We start from the raw sequence: 26,875 nt of genomic DNA, 5'->3' as shown, positions 1-26,875 counted from the left end.
CCGAGTCGGGTCGGGTCGGGTCAGGTCGGTGCCGGTCTCTGACGCCCCCGCCCGTGGCGGTGCCGGTGCCCGCCGTGTCCCGCCGTGTCCCGCTGCCCGCGGCGGCCCGGCCCCGCCCCGCCGGCCCGTTCGCCGTTGCCCGCCCCCGGCCGCGGCTGCGCGCTGCGTTCTGCGCTCTCATCATGGCGGCGCGGGGCCATGTGCAGGACCCCAACGACCGCCGCCTGCGGCCCATCTACGGTACGGACCCCCCGCGCCCCCGCCCCGGCCCCGCCGCCGCCGCCGCCCCGCCGAGCCCCCCTGCGGCCCTCCCGCGCTCCCGGCCCCGCGGGGGCTGCGGGGCTGCGGCGCCCGCCCGGCCGGGCCGGGGTCCCGCGGCGCCCCGGGGGTGCCCCCTCGGCCTGGGGGGGAGCGCAGCCGGCGCCGCTCGCAGCCGAGGCGACCCCGGCCGGCCCGGCTTTGTGCGCTGCCGCGGCGGAGCCGGGAATGGATCAATCCCTGAAGGAGCAGCCGCGGATGCCCCGGAGTTGTGTTGGATGTTGTGGCACGGAGCGGTGACGCTGTTGGGGGAATTAATTGGGAGGCAGGAGAGAAGTCGAAGGGGACGGTGTCGTTGGGAGTTGTCCGGCGTTGTTGTGTCCCCGAATATTTCCGAGGGTGTTCTGCGCTGTTGGGGTTGCTTCAGAGGTTGTAGGCAAAGCTTGGCTCTATGCAAATATGGAGAAATAAAAGGAAAACGCTTCTCCGGGCTACGGTATCATTTTGTCCCTAAAATTAAAGATTTGATAGAGATTGAGGAAAGCGTTCTTAACTTTTTCAGCAGGGATGAACACCTCTCCCTAGAGACGCGGAGAGCTGCCCTGGTTCGGGGCTGGACGTGCTTTGGGATGTCCTTTGCTGGGGCAGAGGGATGGTGCAGTACAGGCTGGCTCCGAGATGGGTTCCAGGGAAACGGAGCAAGATGGTTTTGTTCGATTAGAGGTGTTCCAGTTCGTTTGTCTTTATGTAACGATTTTAATTTTTTTCCCCTTAGTTTTCCATCTGTGTTGTGATTGGCAGTTTCATTGATGTACAGTTATTTTTGTCATAACCTGTGTAAGAAGTGGTACTAATAGAAAAATCTGGGTAAATTCAGCTGATACCAAGGCAGATGATGTTTGAGCATCTCGCTGTGTTCATTTTGGAGAGAGCTTTAGAATTCCTTTCTGCTCGTTCTTGGAAAGGATTCTCTGCAGTGCAAGGTTTGCTCTCAGGCTGTGGTGCTGCAGAATAAAGTGTGTGATAAACACGCACAACTTCCCCAGCTCAGCAGCTGGGGAGGTGCACTGTGAGGTCCAAGGTCTGCCTCTGGATTTCAAGGTGTGCCTGGGTTTGTGCCGTGGTTCCTCGACAGCTCTGGTTATCTTTGATCTTGACTTTTCTCCCTTCACCTGAAGGTTCAGGTGTTGCATTTCCAGCCTTTGAACATCCCCACCTATGAACTAGCACAGGCTGAAGTTTATTTTCATTTAGCTTCATTTCCTTTGGAAGCTGCTTTGACTTCCAACAACCTGACTCGTTAGGGAAATACCATCTCTCCATTCTGCCGTGTTTTAGGGAGGTTTGAGGGTTATTTGATTTACTTTGGATACACCCAAAGCCGAGACGTTCTTGGCACAGCTGTTAATCCCAGTCAGGCAGCTCAGCGTGGGGGATAATTTGTGTGTCACTAAACTGGGTGACAGAGCCTTAAAGCAAGAAGCCTCTGATGTGCTGTTCCACACGTTTGAAACCTCTTCACTGAGAAATCCCCAAAGTTTTAATGTTAGAGGTGACACAGAGGTTTTCCTAAGTTGAAATGTGGCTACAAGCTGGATTTCATGCCACAATGTTTATTTTGGTGAGTGCGGAAAGGCTGACTTGTGAGAGGTTTGCAGTGGACGGGCTCAGGAGCCAAATTATCTCTGCTTTAAATATACAGCATCCACCTGGCCATGGGAGCAAATGTGGGAGCTGTTTAATGGGAATCTGTAAATCAGAATAGAGGCACAATTTGTGCTGAGGATTGCCCTCAGTTAAAAGAGTTCTGGCTCATAATGGGAACGACCAGTTTGATGAGGTAAAGGTGTGTGATGTAATTTCAGTTAACTGGCAGGAGAGAGGCCAGAGCAGTGTGAGCAGCCCCCTCCTTCCCTTGGCACGTGAGGGGCAGAAAAGTTGGGTTTGCTGAGGAAGGAGGGATTTTTGAGGGAATGGGAGCACATAGGGGTCATGTCCTGGTCTAAAACTCCTTGTTTGTAATTTTGTAATAACATGAAAATCAATCTGAAAATTGTAATTCTGAGATAAAAAAGGAGAAAATGGTCTGGAGATAGTAGGATATCCCCCTAGGAAATATTAACGCTTCACAGTTGTGCCTTAAAGCCAGTCTGGTGGAAGGGTAGGGGTACTCCAGGGGGACAGGTTTGCTCTGCCTGTGAGGTATGGATGCTGTGGACAAGTGTTTCCCACTTTGCTGGTGTGTGTGTGTTTGGTTTCTAACTTCCTGCCTGTTAAAAGTCATTGAAAGTCTCTCAAAGACACACCAAATTAATTTCTACTTTTCCTACTAAAGCACTGGAGCTGTACTGCCAGCAAAGAGCTGTTGCTGCAGAATCCTCTCTATTATGGGTCTCTTTTGTTGCTGTAATGATCTGTGTGGAGTAATTACAAAAGCTTGTTTGTCTGAGTGACTAAAACCATCCCTGAAATGACAGTTTCCTGAATGTTTGGCTTAGGAGGACCTGCACAGGGAAAATGTGGTTTGTGCTGCTGGTGTGACCGCAGATGCTCCATGGTAAAATTGGAGGTGGCTTTCCAGAATGGCCTTGGTGTTCTGGTGTGATTCTGTGTGTGCTCTTCCTCTGCAGATTATCTCGATAATGGCAATAATAAAATGGCAATCCAGCAAGCAGATAAACTGCTCAAAAAGCACAAGGACCTTCACTGTGCCAAGGTGAGTGGGACTGGGGGGCACTGAGCTCGTTCTGCCTGAGTCTCAGGGTGTTCCACTGTCCCTTTCTCTGGGGACTTCCACAGTGATTTCTGAGCCCTCTGGAATATCTCTGTTCCAGCTCACCTGTATCTTGTTTGCCTGAAAATGACCTGATAGGGACTGGAGTGTTGGTTCCACCTGGGCCGATTGTCAGCACCACTCCAGGTGACCTTGGCACATGGGCTGGGATTTAAAAATGCCTCTTGGAGTTCTGGGGTTGGGATAGCCATCTGCAGGAGTTTGAATCAAAACGGCTCCTTGGGAGGAAATGTCTGAGGAAAACATTACAAGGTGAACAGGTGTCCCAGAGAAGCTGTGGGTGCCCCATCCCTGGAATTGTTCAAGGCCAGTCTGGGGCAGCCTGGTTCATGGAAGATGTCCCTGCCCATGGCAGGGTGTGGAGCTGGATGATTTTAAGGTCCCTTCCAATCCAAAGCACTCCAGGATTCCATGATTTTGGAGGCATTTGCTGTTTTGCTTGTTCACCGCCTTCCTTGCTGTGGCCCTGTTGAGGGAAAGGGGTTCTGTTCCTCCCTTTCTTGAACGTGTGACTCTCTTTCAGCTTTTCTCATTTCCCTGGGGGTTTCCCTCTGCAGTTCACTCCACTTCTACATTTTGAAAGCTTCCCAAGCTGCAGAGAGTGTCATTGACCTGAATCTCATTTATGTCACTTCTCTCTGGCCAGTTAGTGAAAGAAAACTAAGGAAAATTGCCAGGACAGGTCAGTTTGCAGCCTTCAGGTAGAGAAAATCATGTGGTGATGCCTTGGGGCAACCTTAGAATTTATTAAGAAGTCAGATGCCCTCTTTGATGCTGTTGCATTTGGGGGTTTTCCTCTCCAGCTATATGGATTAAAAATCCTTAATAAACCCTGGAGTTCTGCAGAGGGAATGAGGTGGTTGGGCTGTTCCCAGCAGGAGCAGGAGGGTTTCCTAATGCAAACTGTGTCTCTGAGAGCTGCCTGTGTTGTGTCCACAGGTGCTGAAGGCCATTGGCTTGCAGAGGACTGGCAAGCAGGATGAAGCCTATGCCCTGGCACAAGAAGTAGCAGCACTTGAACCCACAGATGATAATTCCTTGCAAGCACTGACCATTCTCTACCGGGAAATGCACAGACGTGAGTTTGTTCCTCTCCCAGAAATCTCTATTTGTGTTCTTCCAGAAGGTTTGTGCCCCACAGTTTGGTGGGAAACGTGTAAAATCCAGGGTTTGTGTATGTGAGAGACTGTTAAGAGACTCAGAATTGAAGTGATGCCTGTTGTAATGCCTGTAAGGCTGGAGTGATTTTCATAAAGCAAAAAATCCTCATTCAGGCTTGTTATGAACACAGTTGTGTAGCGGGTCCTAAATGAAGTGTGTTGATAATGATCCAGAGCCTGGGAGTTCACTTTTATTAATGAAATTACTGGAATTTGTTGTCAGTAGAGTGACAGACATGAACAATCCCACAGGGCGTGATGTAGTTGAGGGGTTCAGGCCTCAGGAAAGTGGTGAAAAACAGGAGGGAAATCCTGACCTCCCACTTTGGCCACATCAGCTTTGTCAGGTTCCTCGTAGTGATTTGTATTTTCAAAATACTGAATCATCAGCGTTGGAGTGATGGAGGAAAGTTTCCTGTGCTTTTGTGAAAGATGCCAGACCTCCTATCCTGCTTTTCTGCAGCTTGGAACAGTTGTTGTTTCTGGCAGCTTCTTGGGGAGTGTGGTGTGGTGGTACCAATGTTTATTGTGGAGTTTGGTGGGTGGTAGCATCAAAATTTATTGTTGAGGTGCTGGATAAACGATCAAGGGGTGAAACAGCTTCAGAAAAGGGGGTTTGCATCAGTCTGCAAAATAGCAATTGCTTGTGTTCTCCCAATTGATTTGTGTATGTGTGTTTGTGGAGTTAAAGCATCGTTTGTTGAGTAATGCCAACATTTTTTGTGTATTTTTGACTTCAGCATAAACCCCTGTGAATGACAAGATCCTCTCTGTGATTGTTAACAACTTCCATTAAGCTGAGCTTTGTAACTTTTATGTCTGTAACTCAGGAACTGGTGGGTGTGAGGCACTTCCACTTTTGGTCTTGCAAGAAAATTAATGTAATTAGGTGTTTTCTACATCTGTGTCAGGGATGTATAAACTGTGTGAAAGACAAATTACGTTTGCTTTTCTGTTTCTATTCTGAGCTACAATTGTTTGTGTAAGAAAAAAGAATGTGGAAGGATGAAAATGTAAGAAAGTTTTGCATGTTGTACTATCAGAAGTATTTTGTCATGGTAGACCTGTTATTAAAAAGTATAGTGTGAAATAATTGTTTGGAGTTCTGATATAGGCAGTTGGGAAATAGCAGGATATGATTAATATTTGTAAACCTGTGATAAGAATAATTAATTTGCTATTAGGCTCTGAAAGTGTTTGTTTTGATACATGATTCACATGGAGCAGTCATTCTACCAGCAGGAGAAACCTTCATTCAGTTTAATGCTCAGGAATAGAGAAAAACCTACTTTAAAAGTAGACCTAAAATTCTCCTGAGCAGTTCATTTGCTGCAGTTGAACTCTATTTTGATTTAAGTCTGTTTTGAGGTTTGTTTAGAGTTTTTTTAAGCACTTTCCTCCTTTGCCTGATGTTTGCAGTGCCTGGGGGACAGAGCAGCATTTCTGGGCGTGATGAGTGCAATTAGTTGCTGTTCAGAGCATCCCTGGTGCTCTTTAGGGAGCTGTGCCTTAAAATATTCCCAAGTTGGTCTTAACTCTAGCATCTGGTTTTGGTTTAGCTGAGCTGGTGACTAAACTTTATGAGGCAGCTGTGAAGAAGGTCCCCAACAGTGAAGAGTATCACTCCCACCTCTTCATGGCCTATGCCAGGGTTGGAGAATACAAGAAAATGCAACAGGTATGACCAACAATTTGTGTTCTGGCTGGTTTAAAGTGTATTTTTCTGTCTTTTACTCTCATTTATGAGTTATGAGTAATCTTCCAAAAAATCTGAGCTGAGTTAATGCAGAAGTTAAACTCTTGGCTGGTTTTTACAGAGAGGTTTGAACCTCAGTTTTTGAAGGTGGGTTGTCCGAAGACAAAAGTTTTAACTTAAGGCTGTGTCTTTTACTGATCTGTGGTTCTGTAGTTACAGTACAAAATAAAGGAATTCTGGAATAGGCACAACTAAGAAGAGCTTCTGATCCATGTTTTCACTTTTGATTCTGGCCTCAGTTCTCTGTTAACTTTGGGAAAATAAATCCTCCCCGTGCTCTTACTGAGCATCTGAAATACAACTTGTATTGATGTCATTCAGCGAAGAAAAACTAAAAAGCACTTGAAATATCCCCTCTCAGTTGGCAGCACAGTGTCACACCGGTTGATTCTGTTTTCATCCCTTCCATATGAGGTGCCTGGAGAGTACCTGTAAATGGAAGATGATTTTCAAGGCCTGCGTGTTCACTCTTCTGTGTAAAAAAAGCACAGAGAGCCAAGAAATAAGTGCTGAACTCCCTCTTGTTTCTGCTGGGACATGAATTTTTGCACAGGTTTAGTTTAAATAGCAAAAAAGGAGTTATGGTGTACCTGAAATGAGAAACCTCATGATACAACCCAAACTTTAGATGTGATAGATAATCAGGAGTGGAGAAACTGCCACAGATAACAATAATTAACATTTATGTGACCTTCTGTATATTGGAAGTGACATAAAAATGTGGATCTCATTAAATTATTGCTTTCAATATCAATTGAATCAAATCATCATTATCAATATCATGTTATCAGAGTGGGATGTTGGCCTGTGCTTTTGGATTTAGGGATGTGAAGTGTGTGGGTGGTGACTGATTAGGGAATGAAAATAAACCCCAGTGTCCTGTGCTCTGGGATATTCCAGCTGAAAATCCTGGAAAATGCCAACTGCAGTCAGGGGACTGGGACAAAAGTCCAGCTGTGGAGGTAGACTATTGTGTGTAGTTTCTTGAATTTAATTACAGATTTTGTAGGGGTAAAAGTCCTGTCCTTTGTTAGATGCAGGCACTGTGAGGGAAATGTGGGAATAGCTGTTACTGCGTTAGGGAAAATCATGAATTCTTTGGCTCAGCTTTGATTCAACCAAATTCTCTGCTCAACCTTTGCTCCCTCTGCTTTGCACGTGGAGGTGACCCCAAATTTGGGGGTGTCAGTGGGTGTGGAGTGAGTGTTGAAGGGCAGTTGGTTCCTGGAGGCAGGCGTGGGTTCGCTGTGTCCTTCCGCACTGGAGATATCCCCTCATTCCCAAAGAGCAAATCTGCTGCCTCCTGGAGTTCCCAGTTCCAGTTCGAGCTGTCATCTGTGTAGGCAGTCAGTGCTTGCTGCTGTTCGTGTCAGACCTACACAAAGGCCTTGGAAACATTTCCACCCTCTGTTTTCCTCAGGGATGTGTATTAGGAGGGAAGAGCTCAGGAGTGGGGAAAATCCTCCCATGTGCAAATCCCCTCCCACCATTGCTGCCCATCACGAGACCTGAGAAATAAATCTACTTCAGGAATGATGAAACTTGTGTCTTCTGTTTTTCAGGCTGGAATGGCACTTTATAAGATTGTTCCAAAAAATCCATATTATTTTTGGTCCGTGATGAGCCTGATCATGCAGGTGTGTGCAATGTTGGGTTTGACTGGTTGTTTTTTTTTTTTTTACTGCAGTGCCAGTGCTGTTGCAGAAATATTCTGAGGGAAAACATTATGATTTTGGGTAAAATGTGTGTTTGAGCTACTTCTGTGTGATGCTGGGAGAAAGAATGAGCCCTCCTTAAGTAGCATTATTGTTGTTGTCCAAAATAAATGCTGAGGTGTTTTTATAATCCAATTTAACTGTTGCCTTACCACCTTTATACAACTTGAATTATTCTCTCGTCTGCACTAACATCCACCTGTCCTTTTTGGCAGAGATAATGAATAAATCCTCAGCTATCTGCAGTTTCTCAGTCAGAATTGTTCCTCTCTAACGAGGTTATAAAAGCTCTTGGAGGGAATAAATGAGAGCTCTGCAATTAGCAGCAAGTCTGCAGGAATAGACACAGCTCAGCTGTGCTGCTGCTGGTTGAGGCAGCACTTTTGGGCACTAAAAATCAGACATAAAATCAAACAAAAATAAGCTCGGAGGGTTTTAATCATATCCTCTAAAATCCTGTGCCGTGTAAAACACAAAAATGTTTTGGCTCCATGTTTTTACCACGAGGTTTGTGTGCTCAGAGATGCAGGGCTCTTGTTGATCTGATCAAAAATGAGCTTTTCTGTGCAGCAGCAATTTTATTGCTGCCATTTCCCAGGGTAGTTGCACTCTCAGGGCACAGATGGCAGCTCCAAACAGGTGGCTGGGGGGGATTGGAACACCTGGGTTGGTTTTTTTCCCTCTTTTGAAGTGAAAAGAGCAGTGGGAGGGCACCACAGGAAGTTGCTGAGCTGTTGCAATAATCCCTCTCTTCCTCAGTCTATCTCAGCACAGGATGAAAACCTCTCCAAAACGATGTTTTTGCCACTTGCTGAAAGAATGGTGGAAAAAATGGTGAAAGAGGACAAGATTGAAGCTGAGGCTGAAGTAAGGCTTGGTTTGAGCTTTGTTGAGACAAGGAACGCACTGTTAAGGGAACTTGATTACCTTGGAAAACTTAAAATAATCACAAAAATGTTTTGGAATTAAATGTGAATGTAGGGGACAGAAGGAAAAACAAAAGCAGGGGGTTAGGAGGGCCTCAGAACCCTGTGGCTGAGGCAGTTTTTGGTGTTTGATTTGACTGATGAGAGCTTTGCTCTCTGGGAGGCCCCAAGAAAAACCTGAGGACTAAGAATGGAAAAAAAAAGACCTAAATTTGAGTATTGCACCCTTTGGGATACTAAAGATAGCTTTGCAGGCCTGGTATCCCCTATTTTGTGTCTTGGCACACCTGGGTATGATCTTCCTGGCAAATTTCATTGCAGTTTAATTTTTCTTTTAAGGTGGAACTGTACTACATGATCCTGGAACGTTTGGAGAAGTACAAGGAAGCCTTAGATGTTGTGAGGGGAAAACTTGGAGGTAATTTATTCTTTAATAAATCAGAGTTGTGTGGAGAATACAGCAGTTCCCCTTCACTTCAGACTCATCTACTGCTTCCAAAAAAAAAATATTTAGGAAGCCTGACTTAGCACCAGTTTTAACCTCAGTGTAAACTCTGGAGGTATTTGTGCAACCTGGTTTTACCTACTTTGTTTATGGTATTTAAACACTACTCAGGGCTGAGCTTTGCAGCGGTAAATTGGGATCATGTTCTTTGTTGTAGCTGCCATCTTCAAACCTGAAGAGTCTTCAATATGTGCATTTTAGAGGGGTTTAACTGAAGATTAAAATGCACTTGGAATTGGGATGTGGAGGTTTCCATGGGAAATCTTTCTGAGAGCTGCTGCTGTGTTAGACCTGGTGGTTTGGTGCTGGAGTAAGAAGGTTTAAGCAGGGATGAGCTGAGCTTTCCCTGTTTTTTGCTGCAGAGAAGCTGACGAGCGAGCTGCAGAGCCGGGAGAACAAGTGCATGGCCATGTACAAGAAGCTGCACAGGTGGCCCGAGTGCAACGCGCTGGCCAGGAGGCTGCTGCTCAAAAAGTGAGAGAGGATGCCTGCAGTCCTGCAAAAAAGATGGGATAAAACCCCTTACTTGTTTGGGAATGGCCTCGTTAGGTGGCTTTTGTGGTTGAAATAGTAGACTATTGGGAAGATTTCCAAAGATTAGACTCCGAAGCCAGGCACGGTGAAGGTCACAGGGAGAGTCGGGGTCAGGATTGGAGTTGCTGCTTTTTTCAGGCAGAATTTGGCAACACATTAATCAATAAAAGGTTGATTACCTCCTTATTTCTAAGTCCTGTGCTGATTGGCTGGCTCTGACTTTGCAGTTCTCATCCTGTCCATGATTTACTTTAAATTTTCTACATCTAAATTTCTCCCATTTGGCCAGACTTCATCGTGGGAAATGCACGTAGTGCTTGGAGCAGATGCATCAGGAGACAGAACATTCCAGTGTGATCAAATCTGTCTCAGAACTGTCAGGAGAGATGTGGTGTTTGCTTTTGAATTTAGCTGTGCTCTCATAGCTAAGTTAAATGCAGAAGAGAAACTGCTGCCTTCATGTTTTGTGGGGATATTGCTGAGCTCTGACTCATAGGGGGAGAGTTCATAGCTTGCCTCAGTTTTGAATTGAAATGGTTTTGCTTAATATGTTTCCAGAAATTCAGGATTATGGTGTTCCTAAGATTTGAGACCTTTTCAAGGGGAAACAATTTTATTATTACAATTGGGTTTTTTCTGTAATATGTATTATTCCTTAATTCAGCTTTGGCAAGAAACGTAGTTTTAGCTGTTAATTGTTTTGGCTATTCCCTAAATTTTGTCCTGTGCCTGATTTTTGTTTCAGCTCAGATGATTGGCAGTTTTATATAACTTACTTTGATTCAGTGTTTCAACTCATTGATGAATCCTGGACGCCTCCAGCAGAGGAAGAGCAGTAAGTTGAGAATTTTGCTGTGGATTTGTTTTCCCTTTGTGCTACAGCAAATTGTTTGGGTTCATATATTCAATATTAGAGTGAGTTCTTGATGTCAGAGCCCAAATGGTGTATTTTCCCTGCTTTGTTTGGTGTGTTTTCCCTGCTTTTATCTGGAGGCTGGCAGTAGTTCATGGAAGTAGTTTCCACATTATACAACTCTTCCAGCTCATGTTTTCTGGTGGTGACTGAGTTGCAGAATCCATCATTTCCCTGTCTGGGAGTGTGCAGAGCGTGTGTTATCAGTGGGACCTCTCCAAGAACATTTTGTCTGTGTGGTTGCAGCTCTCTGGAGGGGGAGGTGCACTGCTCCATCGAGCAGGCTGTGAATTTCATCGAGGAGAGGATATCAGAGGAGTCCAAGAGCTCCCGGCCGCTCCGGGGACCGTACTTGGCCAAACTGGAGCTGATCAGGCGCCTGCGACACAGGGGCTGCAATGATGAGTACAAACTGGGTAAGAACCCCTCCTGGGGGAGAGGAGTTCATCTCTGGACACAGGGAGACAGAGCACAAACTTTCAGCTAAATCACTGAGTTAAACACAGTTTTCATTAGGAAAAGATAACCTGTTGTTCTGTATGTAAAGAATTTTAAAAGCATTGGAAGATGAACGTTGAAGAAAGGCAGGTATTTCCAGACTCCTCCGGGGCTTGGAAAAGCCAGCAGGGAGGTTTGCAAAAGGACCTCAGGGATTTAGGAGCATCCAGTCACTGACACTGTATTCCTAGTGGAAAGTCTTGCTGTTAGTGCTGGAATCTCTGGGTGGGTTTTGATTTAAGTTTTTATAGCAACAAGGCCAGGTTTTGCTTTTGAAACACCTGCATCACAAAATGGCATTTAGGGAATCAATGAAAGGGAATGTGATTAGAGCAGCATCTGTGTTATTTCCTAATTCCTTTTGTTTTTCCATCCCAAAAGAAGCTGTGGTGAGAGAAGTAGAGGCTGCACATGCTTCCCTGGGTTGCTGAGCTCTTACCTGCTAAAGGAGCTTGAATGAAGCTCTTGGGCTTTTTTTAATGTGTCCTTGGTTACCAGAGACATTGAAGCACTGTTAAAATCTGCAGTAGTGCAGCTCTCTGCTTTCTAAATTGCTCTGTAATCTTGAAGCGAGGGGAAAAGAAAGAATGAACAAAGATTTTTCATAGTGATTTTACAGATTTCACTTCTGCTGGAGGATGTTAAAAAGATGACCTGGCCTTTTTCCTAGGTGATCCAGAAGAACTTATGTTCCAGTACTTCAAAAAATTTGGGGACAAGCCCTGCTGTTTTACTGATCTCAAAGTGTTTGTGGATCTCCTTCCACCCAGCCAGTACACAAAGGTAAGGAAATATCAAGAAGTGGTGGCAGGAACTGCAGTGGTTGTTTGTACTCTGGTCCCTTTATCTTAAAATACCCGTGGATCATATTAAAAGACTGGAAACATCAAATTTTTACTTTCTGCTTGAAAATAAAGAGAGCAGCTCTCTCACAAAGAGAGCTCTTTGTGCTGTAGAAGATATCATGAACATCTGAACACTTGAGAAGTTTCATTCTGAGGATTTTTACTGGAAGTTTAAAGCTAAGTTTGATCCTGCAGAGTCTCAGCTCTGGTATTCCTTTGGCATTTTTATTCCCATTTTTCAAGATGTCAGGGTGCTTTGAGCTCAGAGTTTCTGTTTGATGGGAAGAAGCTGCCCCCTCATCCCATGCAGGGATGTCACAGATGCTTTGCTTGGCTCTGGCAGTGCCAAAGAAGGGACACATTTACCCCAATCCAGGGGTCATGGAGGCACCCATGGCAGTTTTTTCCAGAATCTCTTTCTGAAACAACTCTCTGGAAAAGAGTTTCTCTGAAAAGCCCGTTTGTGCAGAGTCATGAGCAGCCTGGAGTGACTTCAGCAGCTGGGAATTCTGTCACTCACCCCAGTGTTTGTCTGAGCCATTGTGTCCAGGGATCAGCGCTGGGGAGGGCAGAGAATCCGGGATCAGCCAGAGCCTGGGGATAAAATGCTGGTAAACAAAGTGTAGGTAGCAAGGTTCTCTTGGTTTATTAAAGTATTTTTTTACTCCTAATGGCAAGCTGTTCTCACAGCCTCACTGCTGATGGGAGTGGTGGCTCTGGCAGGGATGGCTGTTGCTGATGTTTTATGTTTAACGGTATGTTTTTAGCCCACTGGCAAGAGACGTGGCCAGCAGGATATTGAACTCCTAGTCCTGGAAATAGTGATTCCATTGTAAGGCAACCCTGAAGTACTGAACAGGTTTCATCCTAACTTTCCAGGAAACAAATTCAAAGCCAGGAGTGGAAAAATTATATTTACTAATAGTTCAGACTTCAGTTTTGTCACAGTGCTTGTAAAACCATGACTCTGACTTTAAAATTCTCTGTCTGGCCTTAAAACTGCTGCTGCTTTACTGAATATATTCTGGAATATATATTGTGTCAAACTGACGTATTGGGTGGTTTTCTCGTTGTCCCTGAAGCAGCATCTACAGCAGTTTAGCTTGGTCAAGGACGCGAGGAGCTGAGGAGGTTTTGTGGTGCTGAGTTTTGACATGAGAGTTCCGCTTCAGTAGCTGAGGTTGTGATCTTGCTGAGCCACTGACATGCGAGATAGTCCAGAAATAATGGTCAGGACACCAACCTTGACTTCCTAGAGGTGTAAATTGGACAGCAGAGCCACTGATGTGGTTGACCTTGCTCAGCTTGGCAGAGTTTCAAACTGAAAAGATCTGTCAACACAGCATTCATCAAATTCTTTGGGAAAACCGGAATTGGTGTGTGTTGTACTTGGTGCTTCTCCTGAGCTTTTTGCCTCAGGCTTGCATTTGATGCAGTTCTTCTGTGTCGATACCAAATGTAGTAAAACCGAATTCATTGGCTTTAACTCAAGTTTCAGTTTGCAGACAATGTTGGGTTTTAGAGCAAGAAGCTGCTGCCCAGCCCTGTGTGTTGTGAGGAGTCTTTTCTCTCCCATTAAAACTAAACAATGAGAAGCTGCATTTCTTGCAGCTTAATTCCAAAAAGAAGTCATTAATCAGAGTTGATGACCTCACTGAGTAGTGCACATTACTTCAGAGCTGAGGGAAAATGTAACAGTGCAAAACCATCGTTGCCTGGAAGTGTGCTGAGAAGCCTGTCAGTAACTAATTATTTTAATTGCATCTCTTATTAACACAAGTATTAACAAGTGCTTGAACTCCCTGGTGTATCAATGAATTGGAAACCTGCCTCTGATTTTTCTTCCTTCTGTCTCTTTCACGAAACTTAATAAAACCTCAAGCAACTCAAAAAAGATACTGAGCAACTAAAAAAAATCTCAAAGGCTGCTCTTGAACCACGGATTCAGTGTGACATCAACATGGATGTTACCACCTTGCCTTTTTTTGTTTTGATTGGAGGGAGGAAATGCTGCTTCCCCACCGTTTGGTGCAGCCCTGCAGCCTTTGCCACCGGGGTTTCTCTTGCAGTTCATCCGGCAGCTGCTGGACGTGATCCCACTGGTGGCGGCAGCCGAGAACGAGGTGGCTCTGCCAGGTGACATCAAGGCCCTGCAGCAGCACCTGTGTGTGGTGCAGCTCTCCAGGCTGCTGGGGATCTACCACGCCATGGAGAAGAAGCAGAAGCTGGCAGTGGTGCGGGAGCTGATGCTGAGATACCGCCACGGGTTGGAGTTTGGTGAGGAAAATCTGTAACACTGATAAAACTTGGCTTTCTCCTTCCTGACACTACCCTTCACCTTCCCTGAATTGTGGTTCCTTTTATTTTTTTTTCTTTTCAGCCATGTATCTTAAAGATAAATAAGGCTTTCCAGGGTAGTTCAGGTGGTCTGTTTGTGCTTTGCAGGATTGCCTATGCTTTTAAGCAAAGCCAGGTTTTCTCACTGAAGTGCATAAGACACATTTGTGGTCAGGAGTTGCTAATTTGTAAATCTTGCAGCTGTGGGAGTCAGATCTTCTTCCAGCAGATGTCAATGTTTGAAGTGCCCCAAAGGCCACTCAGTGATGTGTGAAGTTGTTTGGATTTTAAGACAGTTCTGATTCTATAAATTAAAATGTGGTGCTCTCTCTAATCGTGGTGCCACTCAATAACCCTGACTTCACTGTGAGATCAGCTGATAGCACTGTTAGTAATTAAAGGGTCCAAACTGGTTTTTTTTCTCTTTTTAGGGAAATCTTGTTTGAAAACTGAATTGCAGTTTTCAGATTATTACTGCCTGCTTGCAGTTCACCTACTGCTTGATCTGTGGCTGGAAGGTATGTTCCCAAAATTGTGCCTTGCTCTAATATCGCTGTGGGAGGCTCGAAAAGGGAGACTGTGTCCCTGTGGCCAGTGGCTTGTTAGGCATTTCAGGAGTCTCTCTGATCAGTTGGTGTTTGCCCTGAATCTCACTGACCTCTATAAACAGATTTAATTTTTCTGATTAATTCCTTTTTTCTCTCCCTTTGCCTGAGTTCTGCTGACAACTCATTTCTGATACCAGAAGTGTTTTGAGAGCGCTTCTTTGTCTTCCTGACTTACTTTGTCTTTTGGATCCCTTGTTTCTAGACTTGCTGGGACCTGTTTCCTGAACTAAATTTGCCTGTACTCCACCCCTGCTCCTTGTGTTAGTCTCTTAATCCCACAGTGTCCAGTGCTGGGTGTCCACATGTATATTCCTGCCCTTCCGTGTAGTTATCTGTTACACCTTTGTCTTTCCCAAGGAAGATTTAGTCTTTAACCTGACTAAATCCATGGTCAGGTTTCTGGCAGGAAGGTGGATGTGGGCTCTTGAATTCCTGGCTCTTTTGCAGTGCGCAACCTGGAATTCCTAAACGGGATTCATCAGGAAGGGTCACTTTCCCAGCAGTGTGCTCCATGCAGATGTGAGCTAGATATTGCCTGGGAGGGATTATTCCCCCAGCATTCCCTCAGGGAGCAGCTGCAGTGCTGGAGCAGGTGTTATTTGGGCACACTGAAATCCCTGGCAGCGCCTGTCCCTGCTCACACCTGCCTGTGCTGTGTCTGTCACCAGGTGAAGAGGCAGCTGTGTGGCAGTGCCTGACTCTCTTGGAGGAGGGGCTGTCTCACAGTCCCTCCAATGCTCAGTTTAAGCTGCTGCTCATCCGGATCTACTGCAGGCTCGGCGCCTTCGAGCCCGTCTCGGAGCTCTACTCCAGCCTGGACGCCAAGCACATCCAGCACGACACCATCGGGTGGGTGGTACATACTGAGAATAATCAGTGCTGCTGGCCCCATCCTGACAGCTGCAGCATCCTCTGCCGCCCAGAATTCAGCACGTTGTCACATTTCCATGTGCTGTTGTGCAAAAGTGTTCTGGGGTTTTTGGGAGGCATGTCCACTGCATGTTCCCCCTTTCTGTAGGATATCTTTCCTGTGTGATTTTGATCTCTGTTGGATTTTTTTAGGGTATTAATTAATCTGAAGGAAATTGGTGAAATGTCTAGCTGGCTGCCAGTCAGAGCTCGGTGTTCCAGCTTGGGAACACCAGTGAAAGCCAACACACCCTGGTGTGATTGGGGGTCTCTCACTGAGCAGCTCTTGCTCCCTTAAGGTGAAGAAAGAACTCCAAGCCGTCACATAACTGCTTTTAAAAAATTGACAATTCATTCCACTAAAAGCCTGAACTTGCCCATGAATGCTGGTAATGCTGTTAAATGTCCAGATGTCTCCTGTGCAGCTGCTTGCCAGGGCAGTGGCTGACGTTTGCCTCGTGCTGTTTGTTGCAGTTATCTCCTGACACGCTACGCCGGCTCCCTGGGCCACTACGCTGCTGCTTCCCAATCCTGCAACTTTGCACTCAGGTTTTTCCACTCCAACCAGAAAGATGTAAGTTGAAAGAAACCCCCTCCATGACCTTGTAACACAGCAAAGTGTCTTCGAGAAGCTTTAGGGCTTTAGAGAAGCCCTGTGCAAGGCTTGTTCAAATGTAGTGTTTAAAACATAACAAAGAGCAGCGGTAGGTGCAGCTTTGTAGTAAAGATTGTCTCAGCCTGCATTTCCTACTACAAGGATTTGTGAGTTGCTGTTACATGAGATTTTGCTTCAGCTTCCTTTCTGTTCAAGCCAGTTTTAATGCTCCTCATAAAAGGTATGATTGCTTTTAAATTAATGCTTATGATTTTATGCAATAATTGAAGTGGAATGTTGTGTGGAAATAAGTGCTGGTGTCACAAATTTGGCATTTTGGAAAGTTAGCAGCCAGCGATGATGGGTCAGGATGGGGATGGCACATGATGAATCCTTTATGTTACAGTCACTGGAGCTGTGTGGTTTTCAGTGGATGGTGAGTGGTGAACTTCACTTTAAAGGGACCATCCCATTCTGAGGAGTGGGAGTATATCCTGTGTGTTTGTGTTTTACACCCTGGGCACTGTTGAGAGGTAGGTGAAGAAGATTATCTTTACTTCCTAAGAAACAAAGGTGCAATCCAGTTTTAAATCTGCCAGTCAGCCACTGCCTAAGTTGGCTCCAGAGGCTCTGCAGTCACACGATTTGCTTTCCCACTATCCCAGCAATAGATAAAAGCACAGGAATTGTCTGTACTGAGCAGTAAAGATTGTCACACAGAAATCACTCAGAAGCAGCAGCTTGCTCTGTTGGCAGCCCAGGTGGTTCCTGTGTACAGGATTCCCTTGGCCATTTCCCTGTGCCTGGAGTGCTGGTGCCCAGTTCCTGTGAGCTGTGTCTGACACAGAGGTTTTCCTGAGGGATGCACATGGATTTTTCATTGGGATGGGAGCTCACTTTGCTCTGCTTCCCTCAGTTGCTCATTTTTTTCCTACTTGATAAGAAGCTTTGGATTCCTGGGAGTGAAGCCCTAGATCCAGACACCCTTTTTTTTTTTTTACTGAGGTGTAACTTTTCAGTCTTGTTTAAAAGTCATTTGGTGGATGTTAATGAAAAACATCCCTGGAACCAACTGTCTGAATGAAACCCACAACTGCTGGGCACCAGGTGGAAAAGTGAACTGAAAAAACTTCTGGATGTGATTCCTCTGCTTGGGAACACTGTGTTGTAAAGCATCGAGAAATCATCCTTCCGTGGAAAACAATCTGAAGTAATTGAGGTGTGGTTCCCTTGGGAGCAGGTTTTTCTCTGTGGCATGAATGATGGAGGTGCTTGTGGCAGAGAAGAGTTGGGTGTCTCCAGTGGCTCAGTGTCTGTACATGGATGCTGATGGCTGCATTCCAGGTGCTGTTGGCAGGAAAACACAACTTGCGTTCCAGAAATCCCAAAAAGGTGTTGCCTTGCTGCTACACCTTCAAATGCTGGGGTTTCAAGAGGCCAGCAGTGGTGCAGCAGGAGGACAGAATTCCTCATAGGACAAGATAAGGATGGAGACTGGAAGCACTCACATCATACCTTGGAGATGGTGTTGCAGCCAAAGGACCACGAGCTGATGTTGCTCTCAGGTCTCCAAATCTCTCCTGCTCTGGACGTTTCCAGTGGTTGTCTCCTTAAGATCCTTCTGATGGGAAATGCCTCAAAAGCTGTTCCTGCAACCAGAAATTGCAGGAGATGAAGGCTCAGCTCAGGCTGCTGTTCCCTGAGGATGATGGTGTGACAAGAGTGGGGATGAAGAAGGATTCCTTGCCATAAAACATGTCACAAGGTCAAGATCTGCTCCCAGTTTCTGTGCTGCTGTGGTTCTGCTGGGGCTGCCCCTTTATGCTCAGGGTGTTTGGAGCGGCTCCCACTCAAGCCCTACAGCCACATCTGCAGTGTTAAAAGGGGTCTATCCTTTAAAAGTTCCATTTTTACAGATTTCTGGTACTGCCTGCTCTTCCCTAGGTTGATGCTGAGATAGCTGGAATGTCACAGCACAGAGCTGTGTGTGGGACTCTGCCTGGAGCAGAAAGTGTGGGATGTAAACGAAGTCTGGCATAAAAATAGAGCTCCTGAATCAGACTTCTTGCTTTGGATAAATCCATTCTCCTGACTCGCTGAACTTCCCAGCCTGACGTGAATCCTGTGTCAGGGTGATCCCATGAGTAACAGCCATGTAGGATGCTGTGCAATCCTGCCACTATTCCTGCTCTGGGAGAGGATGCCAAGGACAGGGAGGAGAGAGAAGGCAGCATTGCTATATTTGGCCAAAACTAGAAAGGCAACTTTATCCTCCTCGAGATGGTCCTCCTTCAGCTATGCAGAATCACCAGTAATCTCTCTAATTTTCTTGTGTCCATCCATCTTTAATCTCTCCAGATACTGCAGGCAAACCACTCCAGCATGTCCTGGGGGGATTTAAAAACCACGTGGATGCAGTTGAATTAGAGCCCATAACCCAGTCCCTGACAGTCACCTCTGCAAGGCTGTTGATCAGAGGGTATGTTATTGAATATCTGGCATACTTTTTCATTCAATTCAAATAACCAAATTACTTAGTGGGGAAAAAAAATAAAGACAACTCCCTAGAGGACATTTCTTGGTTTGGAGGGGGGGAAAAAAAAAGGAGTTTTGGATCTGTAAGTGTTGCCTTCTGGTCTCTCAGAGACTTTCAGATAGGTTGAGCCTGTTAGGACCATATAGAATTCAGTTAAGCAGAAACTCTTTTTGGTGCTTTTCATCTTCAGTGAAATTCATAAGCTTGTTCAGAAGAAAATGGTTGATTTGCCAGAATTTCTCAGTTGTGGAATAATTCTGGTGTAAAAATTCAGCTATCACTCATGGCTAGGAGTAGAAATAGTTCACTCAGTGTCTACAGTTAAACATTTTCATTAAAACACTGCTTGTCTGGGGCTCCTTCATCATAAAAATCTCTTTTTTTGGCGATTGCTTGGACTGAAGTGAAATGCTGGCTGCCTGCCTTGTATTGCTGCATTTCATCAGAGAGAAAGCAAAATATCCCATGAACCCTGAGAGTTTCCTTTGGTGTTTTTGTTGTACCCATGGTGTGATACTGTATTTAAAACTCTAATAAAAAAGAGAAACAAAAAACGTGTGAGTATTTTTTTTTTTTAATCTGTGTTGTGCTGATATGTGATGCACATCCAAGTCAGTTCCAGAAATTCTGGGCTATATTTCTTTTGCCTGGAATTATTTCTCACAATGAAATTATGATTTAAAGATTTGAGTAATGCGTCTAAAAGGAAAAGGAAGGAAAAAAAGCCTTCCAAAAGCATCTCTTCCCTGTGAAGTATTTTTGTTTGTGGTGACAGCAACGTGATGTTTAGTGTTGGTTTGGTTGTTAAACTTCACTGCCCATGGAGCATCTGGGCATTCCCAATTTAAAGCAGCAAAACTGCTTGGGTGACTTGGAGAAGCAGAAGCTCAAACTCCTCCTAGGGACTGAGGATCTGCCAGGTCCTGCACCTCTGGGCTGATAAAAACCACAGAAATGCAGTCCCTTGGCAGTGATCTTGTTGGCTGTTCCTAATTTGGGAAGTCACTAACGAGAGCTGGCGTGTGGTATGTTGCAGACCTCAGAATACATCATCCAGGCCTACAAGTACGGGGCGTTCGAGAAGATCCCGGAGTTCATCGCGTTCAGGAACAGGCTGAACTCCTCCCTTCACTTCGCGCAGGTTCGCACCGAGCGGATGTTGTTGGACCTCTTACTTGAAGCAAATATGTGAGTACAGCTCCTGGCATGGGAAAACTGGGAGTGGGCCAAGAGGAGCCTTTGGGGAATTGCACCTTCAGAAACCTCAGAGCTGCAGCTCTGCTCCTAAAGCTTCATTCTGCTTTTAATGGTCTTGGGTTGCGCCGAAGAGGTTTAAAAAAATTCCATCATGGGAAAGGTTGTCAGGTGTTGGAATGGGCTGCCCAGGGAAGCGGTGGAGTCACCATGCCTGGAAGTGTTCAGCAAACATGTGGGAGGGCACTGAGGCCATGGTTTAGTGGTGACCATGGTGTCAGTGCTGCCTTGATGTTGGACTTTGTGATCTTGAAGGACTTTTCCAACTTTGGGCATTCTGTGATTCTGATTTGCTGTCCCTTCACATCCTTGTCAGTGCTGTGTGTGTCGCATTCCTAACAGAGGGGAGAGCTGAGCAGTGCACAGAACGTGGTCTGTTAGTGAGTTGCTTTCCCTTTGTAGTGATTAGATGTTTGATTTAGTGCTGCTTGTTCTTACCTACAGATCAACCAGTTTAGAAGAAAGTGTAAAGTCCATGAGTCTGAGCCCAGAGGAGGATGACATTCCATGGAAAGATCTGCGTGACAACAGAGACCTGACAGTCTTGTTTAGCTGGGATCCAAAAGACAGGTGAGTAGAAATATCCTGAACTTGCACATAGCAAAGAAATTCCTTCCAGGGCAATTCCCATATTTCAGTGTTCCTTGGGCTGGCTGATTTAAGCACCATCCACCACGTCTGACAGTACTGCCCTTTTAGATATTAATTTTTCTGAATTTCTGACCACTCCTTCCTCGTCATACAGAACTGGGGAGCTTTGGGTAGGCTTTTGTGCCTGGAGCATTTGCCTGAAGAGCTTTGGTGCCCTTTCTGCAGGGACATTTCTGAGGAACATCGGAAGCTCTCCCTGGAGGAGGAAACGCTGTGGTTGCGAATCCGGTCTTTAACGTTGAGGCTGGTGAGCGGACTCTCAACTCTTGGTCACACCATCCAACCAAAGAACTCTGAAAAGACTGCAGAGAACGGTGTCTCATCCAAGATTGACACGATCCGAGCCCTGCTGCAGCAGCTGGAAGCAGCAGTGGATTCAGGGAAGAAGTTTCTAGAACAAAAAATCCAGGTACCAGTAAGGCAAAAGCTCTCCCCAAATGTTGACTGTGAATGCATCGTGCAGGCTGCAGAGTGCATTTAACTGCCCCTGGGTTTGTGGTGTGTGACTGACTGGGAGATGTGCCAAGCACTGGGTGAGGAAAAGCTGCAACACCTTTATCTTTTTCTTTGCTTCTTGCCTAGTATCCTGTCCTTGGCCCTCCTCCTACCCGAATGGCTGGCTTCTTCAGCAATGGCAGCTGTCAGTGCCAGACTAGCTTGTTTTATCTTGTTAGTGATATTTATGAACTAGATACCAATGGCTTAGGTAAGTGTTTGGGGCAGGGGTTTGACCACATTGCCATGGTGTGTGGTGGGAGGGAGCCACATGTCTGTTTAGTCTGAAAACTGCTGGGCGTTGGAGGATGTGGACTCAAAACTGTTACTTGTGTGTTAATTTTCTGTCTGAAACTAAATTATCTGAGAGCCAGTGCCTTCATTTAGTGTTTTATGTAAGTCCTCATTTTTCTACAGTGTATGGTGCTGTAATACTGGCTCCTCTTTAAAAGCAGTTGCAATTACTTTTGAGTACTGACACTAAATTGCATTTAAATGCCTCTTGAGTTTCTGGAAGCAGAAAATAACAGAAGTTGTAGCTTATCATTTTTTTATTTCTTTTTTTTTTTCCAGAAGATTCAGCAGAAATCCAGGAAAGAATAGGGAATAGTTTCAAGTCTTTAGTAGAACGACTGACAGGTAAATGGTAACTCAAGAACAGACACTGAGGCAGAGCTTCCTGGCTGTCTGAGGATGGCTGTGGAGTGTCTGCAGGGATGGGCTGTGGTGATGCATCTGCAGACCCTGTGAAAGCTTGAGAACAAGGCTGGGATTGCCCTTGGCTTGTGTGCTGAAGCTGCTGCATGCTCAGAACGTGCTGTGCCCTTCAGTGCATTTATCTCCCAGCCTGGGCAGCTTCTTCTCCTGGTGCTTGGGTCAGGGGGGCTCATCAGGGGTGTGGAAATGTTTGTAATGAGCCAGAACTCAGAGGAGATGGAGAGGACTCATTATCTCAGTGGTCAGTGCCCTGACAGTTCTGCACGCTACACTCAGATACCTGGTGTACAGAAAATGCACATTTGAGATTCTCTCCTTCATCCTCAAATCAGGCTTTTCTTTTCTCCTTTCAGACTTGTTCAATAAATGTAAAGGTGATTTGATTGAAGTCAGAGATGACACCTTGAAAACTCATCCAAACCTGTTAGAAAACATAGTCTTCTTTGTTGAGGTATTTTTTTTTTCCTTTGGAAACTAGAAATTTGGGAGTGCTGCAGGGTAGAAATGTTGGGACTGAAACACAGTGGAAGTTTGATCTCAGACAATCAAGAGAACTCGTGAGGGATTTTGCTGCATATTTTATTCATGCTGAGTTTTACCATGAACGCTTAAATGAGTTGAGAAGCCTCCTGTAAATGCAACTTGGAACATATTTTTACCTTTCTTCCAGACGATCTCCATTGCCCTGTGGGTATCGAGTTACTGTGACAGTGTCCTCCGACCTTTTAAATCCAACCTGCAAAAAAAGAAGAAGAAAAAAAAAGAAAGCAGTGTAGCAATGGTACAAACAATGTTTCTTTCTCTCTTCCCCCACCCCTAATCAAGGCTTATTTATTCTGAAAGAAAAATCAGGATAGATAACATGAACTGGTTGTCACAAACTTGTGGAGGTTGATTGGGTAATAGTTGGTGGGGCTAATTTTTGTTGTCTAAAATCAGTGTAATGTCATATCTGTGACATCATGTGACAGTGTTTTAATGAGAAATACTGTTTAGAGTGTCGTTGACCTTCCTGCCTGGAATGTACCACAGTAAACTTGTCAGCTGGGAGTGTTTATTTGGCTAGCTAAATTATAGCTTAGCACTGGTGGGAAGAAGAGAATTATATATTACAAAGTGAGTTGTATAAAATGGGCATTAATATGTGTTTATAAATTCAAGACCTGTGTTTGTTTTTGTAGCCACCTGTATTTACCCATTTCCTGGATTATGTAACTGAACTCCAGACATTAACTTCCAATGTAATAGATCATATCAAAGGGCTTGAAATCATTCTGACTGCACTAAAACTTGAAGAGCTGTCCCTCAAGGACACTCTGCTTTTACAGGTAAGAGATTCCCTGTGCAAACACTGTGGTCCTCAGGAATTTCCTTTTGGTGCTTGAGATGTTGGAGAAAGTTTAAAAAGGGGGTTTAAACAGTTGCTGTGGAGTAAGTGATTTCTCTTTTGCACTTTGCAGGAAGAAAAAAAGTTTACAAAGACTGTGCAAGGGAAGGTCCAGAGCAGTTACCATCACTCAGTTCAGGAAATTGGAGAGCTGCTGAAAAAGAGACTTGATACCATTAAAAAACTAAAGATTTGAGCAATGCATCGCTGACAGACTCCACAGGGGAGTGACACCAGAGTCCCAGACAGAAGCAACATCCACTCTACCATCACTTAAATCCAGAACTTCCTCATAATGCATGAAGGACTTAAAATCATGAAACAATTTTTTTAGGTATTACAGATGTATTGAGCTGATTTAAATTATTGTACATACAAGAAGCAGGGACCCTTCCTGGGGTTTGACCACTTTTTATACATGTTCATAAGCATATTGCAACAGGAGAAAAGTCACTTTCTTCCCTTTTGATCCCTAGAACCAACTGGAGATGGTCTTTAGAAGCAGCAATAGCAACCCAGTGTAAAGCATCTATCTCCAAGGATATTTTCATCACCATACAGTGTTCATAATTTTTGTATGGTCCTTGCCTTAGAAATGCAGGAATTGTAGATGTCCACGTTCAGCCACCTCTGATGAACTGAGCCTGGCTTGGAGCTGCCTGTTTTGTCTGCAAACCACCTGGTCCTGCTGACAGAATTCCATGTGTTGGTCCATCCGGGAGAGGTGAGGCCTCCGTGGTGGGCTGGGAATCATCCGGAGCTGGGGCAGGATCCTCCAGGAGAGAGCGGGAGGGAGGAGGTGTCTGTGCACAACTCGGGAAAACTGCAAATGTGATGAGGAGCAAACTTCAGAGAGAGACAGAGAGAGAGATAGAAATGGGAATGGGTGTTTCAGCAAAAAAAAAGACAAAAGAAGAGACCTTGTAAATAATAGCTGCAGTGGAGTGTGACACTGCGCTGGTATCATGTCAGTTTAATGTCAAACAGCAACGTCATGACTTTTAAAAAGTGTATTTAGATTACTGAAACTTTAAGACTTCAATATTTTAATAGAAATTGAATCCTATTGGCTTTGGTTTTAAGTTGGCAGAGGTAACTTTTGCTTCCGCTGTGGTCTGAGGCTGAGATCCTTTTTGTACCTGTCTGCTTGCTTTTTGCAGTTGAACTTTGATTATCCAAGCACTGGTTCATGAACCAATTTGTTGTATTTGCAGCCTTATCATGAAGCTTTCTGTTATAAAGTGTGATCATATCATCTGCTCCCACAGAATCTGCACTTCTGTTGGGTTTTTTCATGTTCAAAGAACAATGCAACCTGAAAATGATAGGCAAAAAAAAAAAAGTTCATGTACCTGCAATACAAGGGACAGGTCAGACCCAACAGATTCCTCATCTCCTGGTTTAGAGCCACAGGTATCCGAGTCTAGATTTAAAGTTTGAAGAGAGCTTGACTGCCTTTGTCATCTCCTCTGTTTTGTTAGTAATGCTAGAATGTTGATGAGAGTATTTTTTTAATAAATCCCCTGTATTAAAAAAAAAAAGTCCTATAGCTGCTCTTGCTGGATTTAGTTTGGCTTTGCCCCACCCTGAAAGGGAAAGAAAAGAAGAATGTCTGCAGGTTGTCAAATTGTAAAGGATGTCCTGATGGTTGAATCACAATGTCTGGTAAGTGCTCTAGGCTGGAGGAGTACCAAAATGTGTTAAGTCTGTTTTATAGTAATACTTTTACTGAAAAAAAAAGAAAAGAAAAGGAAAAAAAAAACAAACAGAACTGTCATGTTGTATAGAAATATCATTTTTGAAAGGAGGGTGTGCTCCTTAAATTAAAGCGAGGCTGGTGACTGAAGGTGATGCTGTCAGGTGTGTAGGGTGAGTGAAAACCACCCCAGTGCTGGGGTGGGGCAGTTCAGAACAGCCCTGAGCCAGAAACAGGCACTGCCCTTCTCAGTCAGGGGGCACAGTGGCACTGCTGCTGTTCCTGTCCCCTCCCTCTAATTCCAGAGGGCTTTGCATAAACACAGCAAAGGTGACACAGGGGACAGTCCCAGGGCCGATCCAGGCTGGAGTTTCCTTCCACTGCTGCTACACCAGGTTGAACTCGGTCGTATCAATAAGCAATGGTGACAATGTAAGTGAGGTTTAAGATTAAAAGAACCAAGCATTTAAAATCCTCCTGTGTGCCTGAAAGCAGAAGCTGGGTAAAAAAAAAGGTTTCCTGCATCCTTTGAAAGCAGAACTGAAACGGGGAGGGGGAAACTGATGTCATCTGAGGCAGGAGCTGGGACAGGATGGAACCATGGCTCTCTCACTTCCAGCACAGGGGAATTCTGACTGTTCTCAGTGCCAGCTGCTGTTCTCTCACCACTTCCAGCCACTGGAATGACAACCTTGTCAAACGCAGGACTTCTGGGTTTCTCAGTGGTTTCTAAAAGCAGAGGCCATCTCTTCCCAAGCTGTAGTTTCTCTAGGAGGAAACTGTACAAAAATTACTCTGTTCTGACTGGGGGCTTGGTTGAGGGAGAATTTCTCTCCCCCTATAAATTGTGTACAGTTAAATATATTATATATTTCTTATGAAAGAGCATTTCCCCTCCAGAATATGTCCCACACGGACCTGGTAAGAAATTCAAGCTATAACCCATTGCTGCTGTTCCCCTTTTTTCCACTCTTAGGATTTGTTTTTGTTTGTTTTGGATTTTCTTTGGGTGATGAATTGAAAAACATACCTAGAAGAAGCTACCAAGACTACTGTTTACAGACTGAGAAATTACTGCTTTTATACTACTGGGATCATGAGCCACGATCCTTTTACAGATTTCCTCAACTCCTCTTGGCTTAAAGTCAGTGTCTGATGTAGATAAAGGTTGGAAATCTCCTACCCTGCTTTGTCTACACACAGGACAAACTGTACAATGCTTGTTTGTGTTGTCCATCATTTTTGTACTTTTTAACTGTTCAAAAATTGCATTTATATTTTGCAATCCTTGATAATCATGATTTTATTTTAACGGCTAGTAAACTTAGGGATTTTTTTTGTTGTATTTGCAGCCTTATCTGAACTTTCTCTTCCTTGATTATTGTTAATTTATGACTGTAGGAGATATGTACGCCTCAGCCTTCTACGGACTTAAGTGACACAGCTGCAACTGAACTGCTTTAAACTGGATGGGTTTATAATTTATATAAAAGTCAGTTTCGTTACAAATCAGTATTGCTGCCTCATTTTTCTGCCTGGATGCTCTGGATGTGATCAAAGTGCTCGTCTGCACTGTCTTTGTAAGCTCAATCGTGAAGGCAGATTATGCTGGTGCAGGACAAGCAGACCCTGCAAAGAGGAAGGATGGAAAAAGAGGGAAAATGCTCATTGTTTTCCAGCTGGGGATTAGGTGCAGAATGATGTCTGTTGGGGGAGGGAGTGGGATGGCTCAGTGCTTTTACTTGATGAGCTGTCAATCTGTCTTTCTGCACTGCTTGCTTGCTTT

The 26,875-nt window shown here is 44.8% G+C and overlaps 1 protein-coding gene and 1 long non-coding RNA gene across 4 annotated transcripts; one reads left to right on the top strand and one right to left on the bottom strand.

Moving 5' to 3' along the window:
* The first annotated feature begins 98 nt into the window (after positions 1–98).
* Positions 99–26,598, top strand: NAA25 (N-alpha-acetyltransferase 25, NatB auxiliary subunit). Of its 3 annotated transcripts, none has more exons than XM_068208581.1 (24): positions 99–240; positions 2,889–2,974; positions 3,992–4,130; positions 5,772–5,890; positions 7,531–7,605; positions 8,443–8,550; positions 8,949–9,027; positions 9,477–9,588; positions 10,394–10,483; positions 10,808–10,977; positions 11,730–11,842; positions 13,974–14,181; positions 14,673–14,759; positions 15,518–15,698; positions 16,233–16,332; positions 19,926–20,077; positions 20,588–20,713; positions 20,960–21,203; positions 21,377–21,500; positions 21,863–21,928; positions 22,360–22,457; positions 22,677–22,787; positions 23,188–23,334; positions 23,467–26,598. In XM_068208581.1, exons 1-24 carry the CDS (start codon positions 183–185, stop codon positions 23,587–23,589), a joined length of 2,916 nt encoding a protein of 971 aa, XP_068064682.1. In that variant the 5' UTR covers positions 99–182; the 3' UTR covers positions 23,590–26,598. The 3 variants fall into 3 exon arrangements, with proteins under 3 accessions (XP_068064682.1, XP_068064684.1, XP_068064683.1); XM_068208583.1 differs by lacking the exon at positions 99–240 and adding an exon at positions 370–554; XM_068208582.1 differs by lacking the exon at positions 99–240 and adding an exon at positions 583–754.
* LOC137484612 (uncharacterized) lies at positions 14,841–15,506 on the bottom strand. The gene is made up of 2 exons (XR_011004939.1): positions 15,225–15,506; positions 14,841–15,098 (listed from the first exon to the last, which is right to left on the bottom strand). It is a non-coding gene; the product is annotated as an uncharacterized lncRNA (long non-coding RNA).
* Positions 26,599–26,875: the final 277 nt, after the last annotated feature.

The sequence above is a fragment of the Anomalospiza imberbis genome, chromosome 18, assembly GCF_031753505.1.
Source record: "Anomalospiza imberbis isolate Cuckoo-Finch-1a 21T00152 chromosome 18, ASM3175350v1, whole genome shotgun sequence".
Taxonomy (NCBI): domain Eukaryota; kingdom Metazoa; phylum Chordata; class Aves; order Passeriformes; family Viduidae; genus Anomalospiza; species Anomalospiza imberbis.
Note: the sequence above shows the minus strand (reverse complement) of the source record. Positions and strands in the feature narration are given on the sequence as shown.

Excerpts from the sequence above, each read along its gene's own strand:
- NAA25 (XM_068208581.1), top strand. The coding sequence starts at position 183 with ATGGCGGCGCGGGGCCATGTGCAGGACCCCAACGACCGCCGCCTGCGG. Across the intron at positions 15,699-16,232 it reads ATCCAGCACGACACCATCGG|TTATCTCCTGACACGCTACG; the intron begins GTGGGTGGTACA and ends TGTTTGTTGCAG. Across the intron at positions 22,788-23,187 it reads AAGAAAGCAGTGTAGCAATG|CCACCTGTATTTACCCATTT; the intron begins GTACAAACAATG and ends TTGTTTTTGTAG.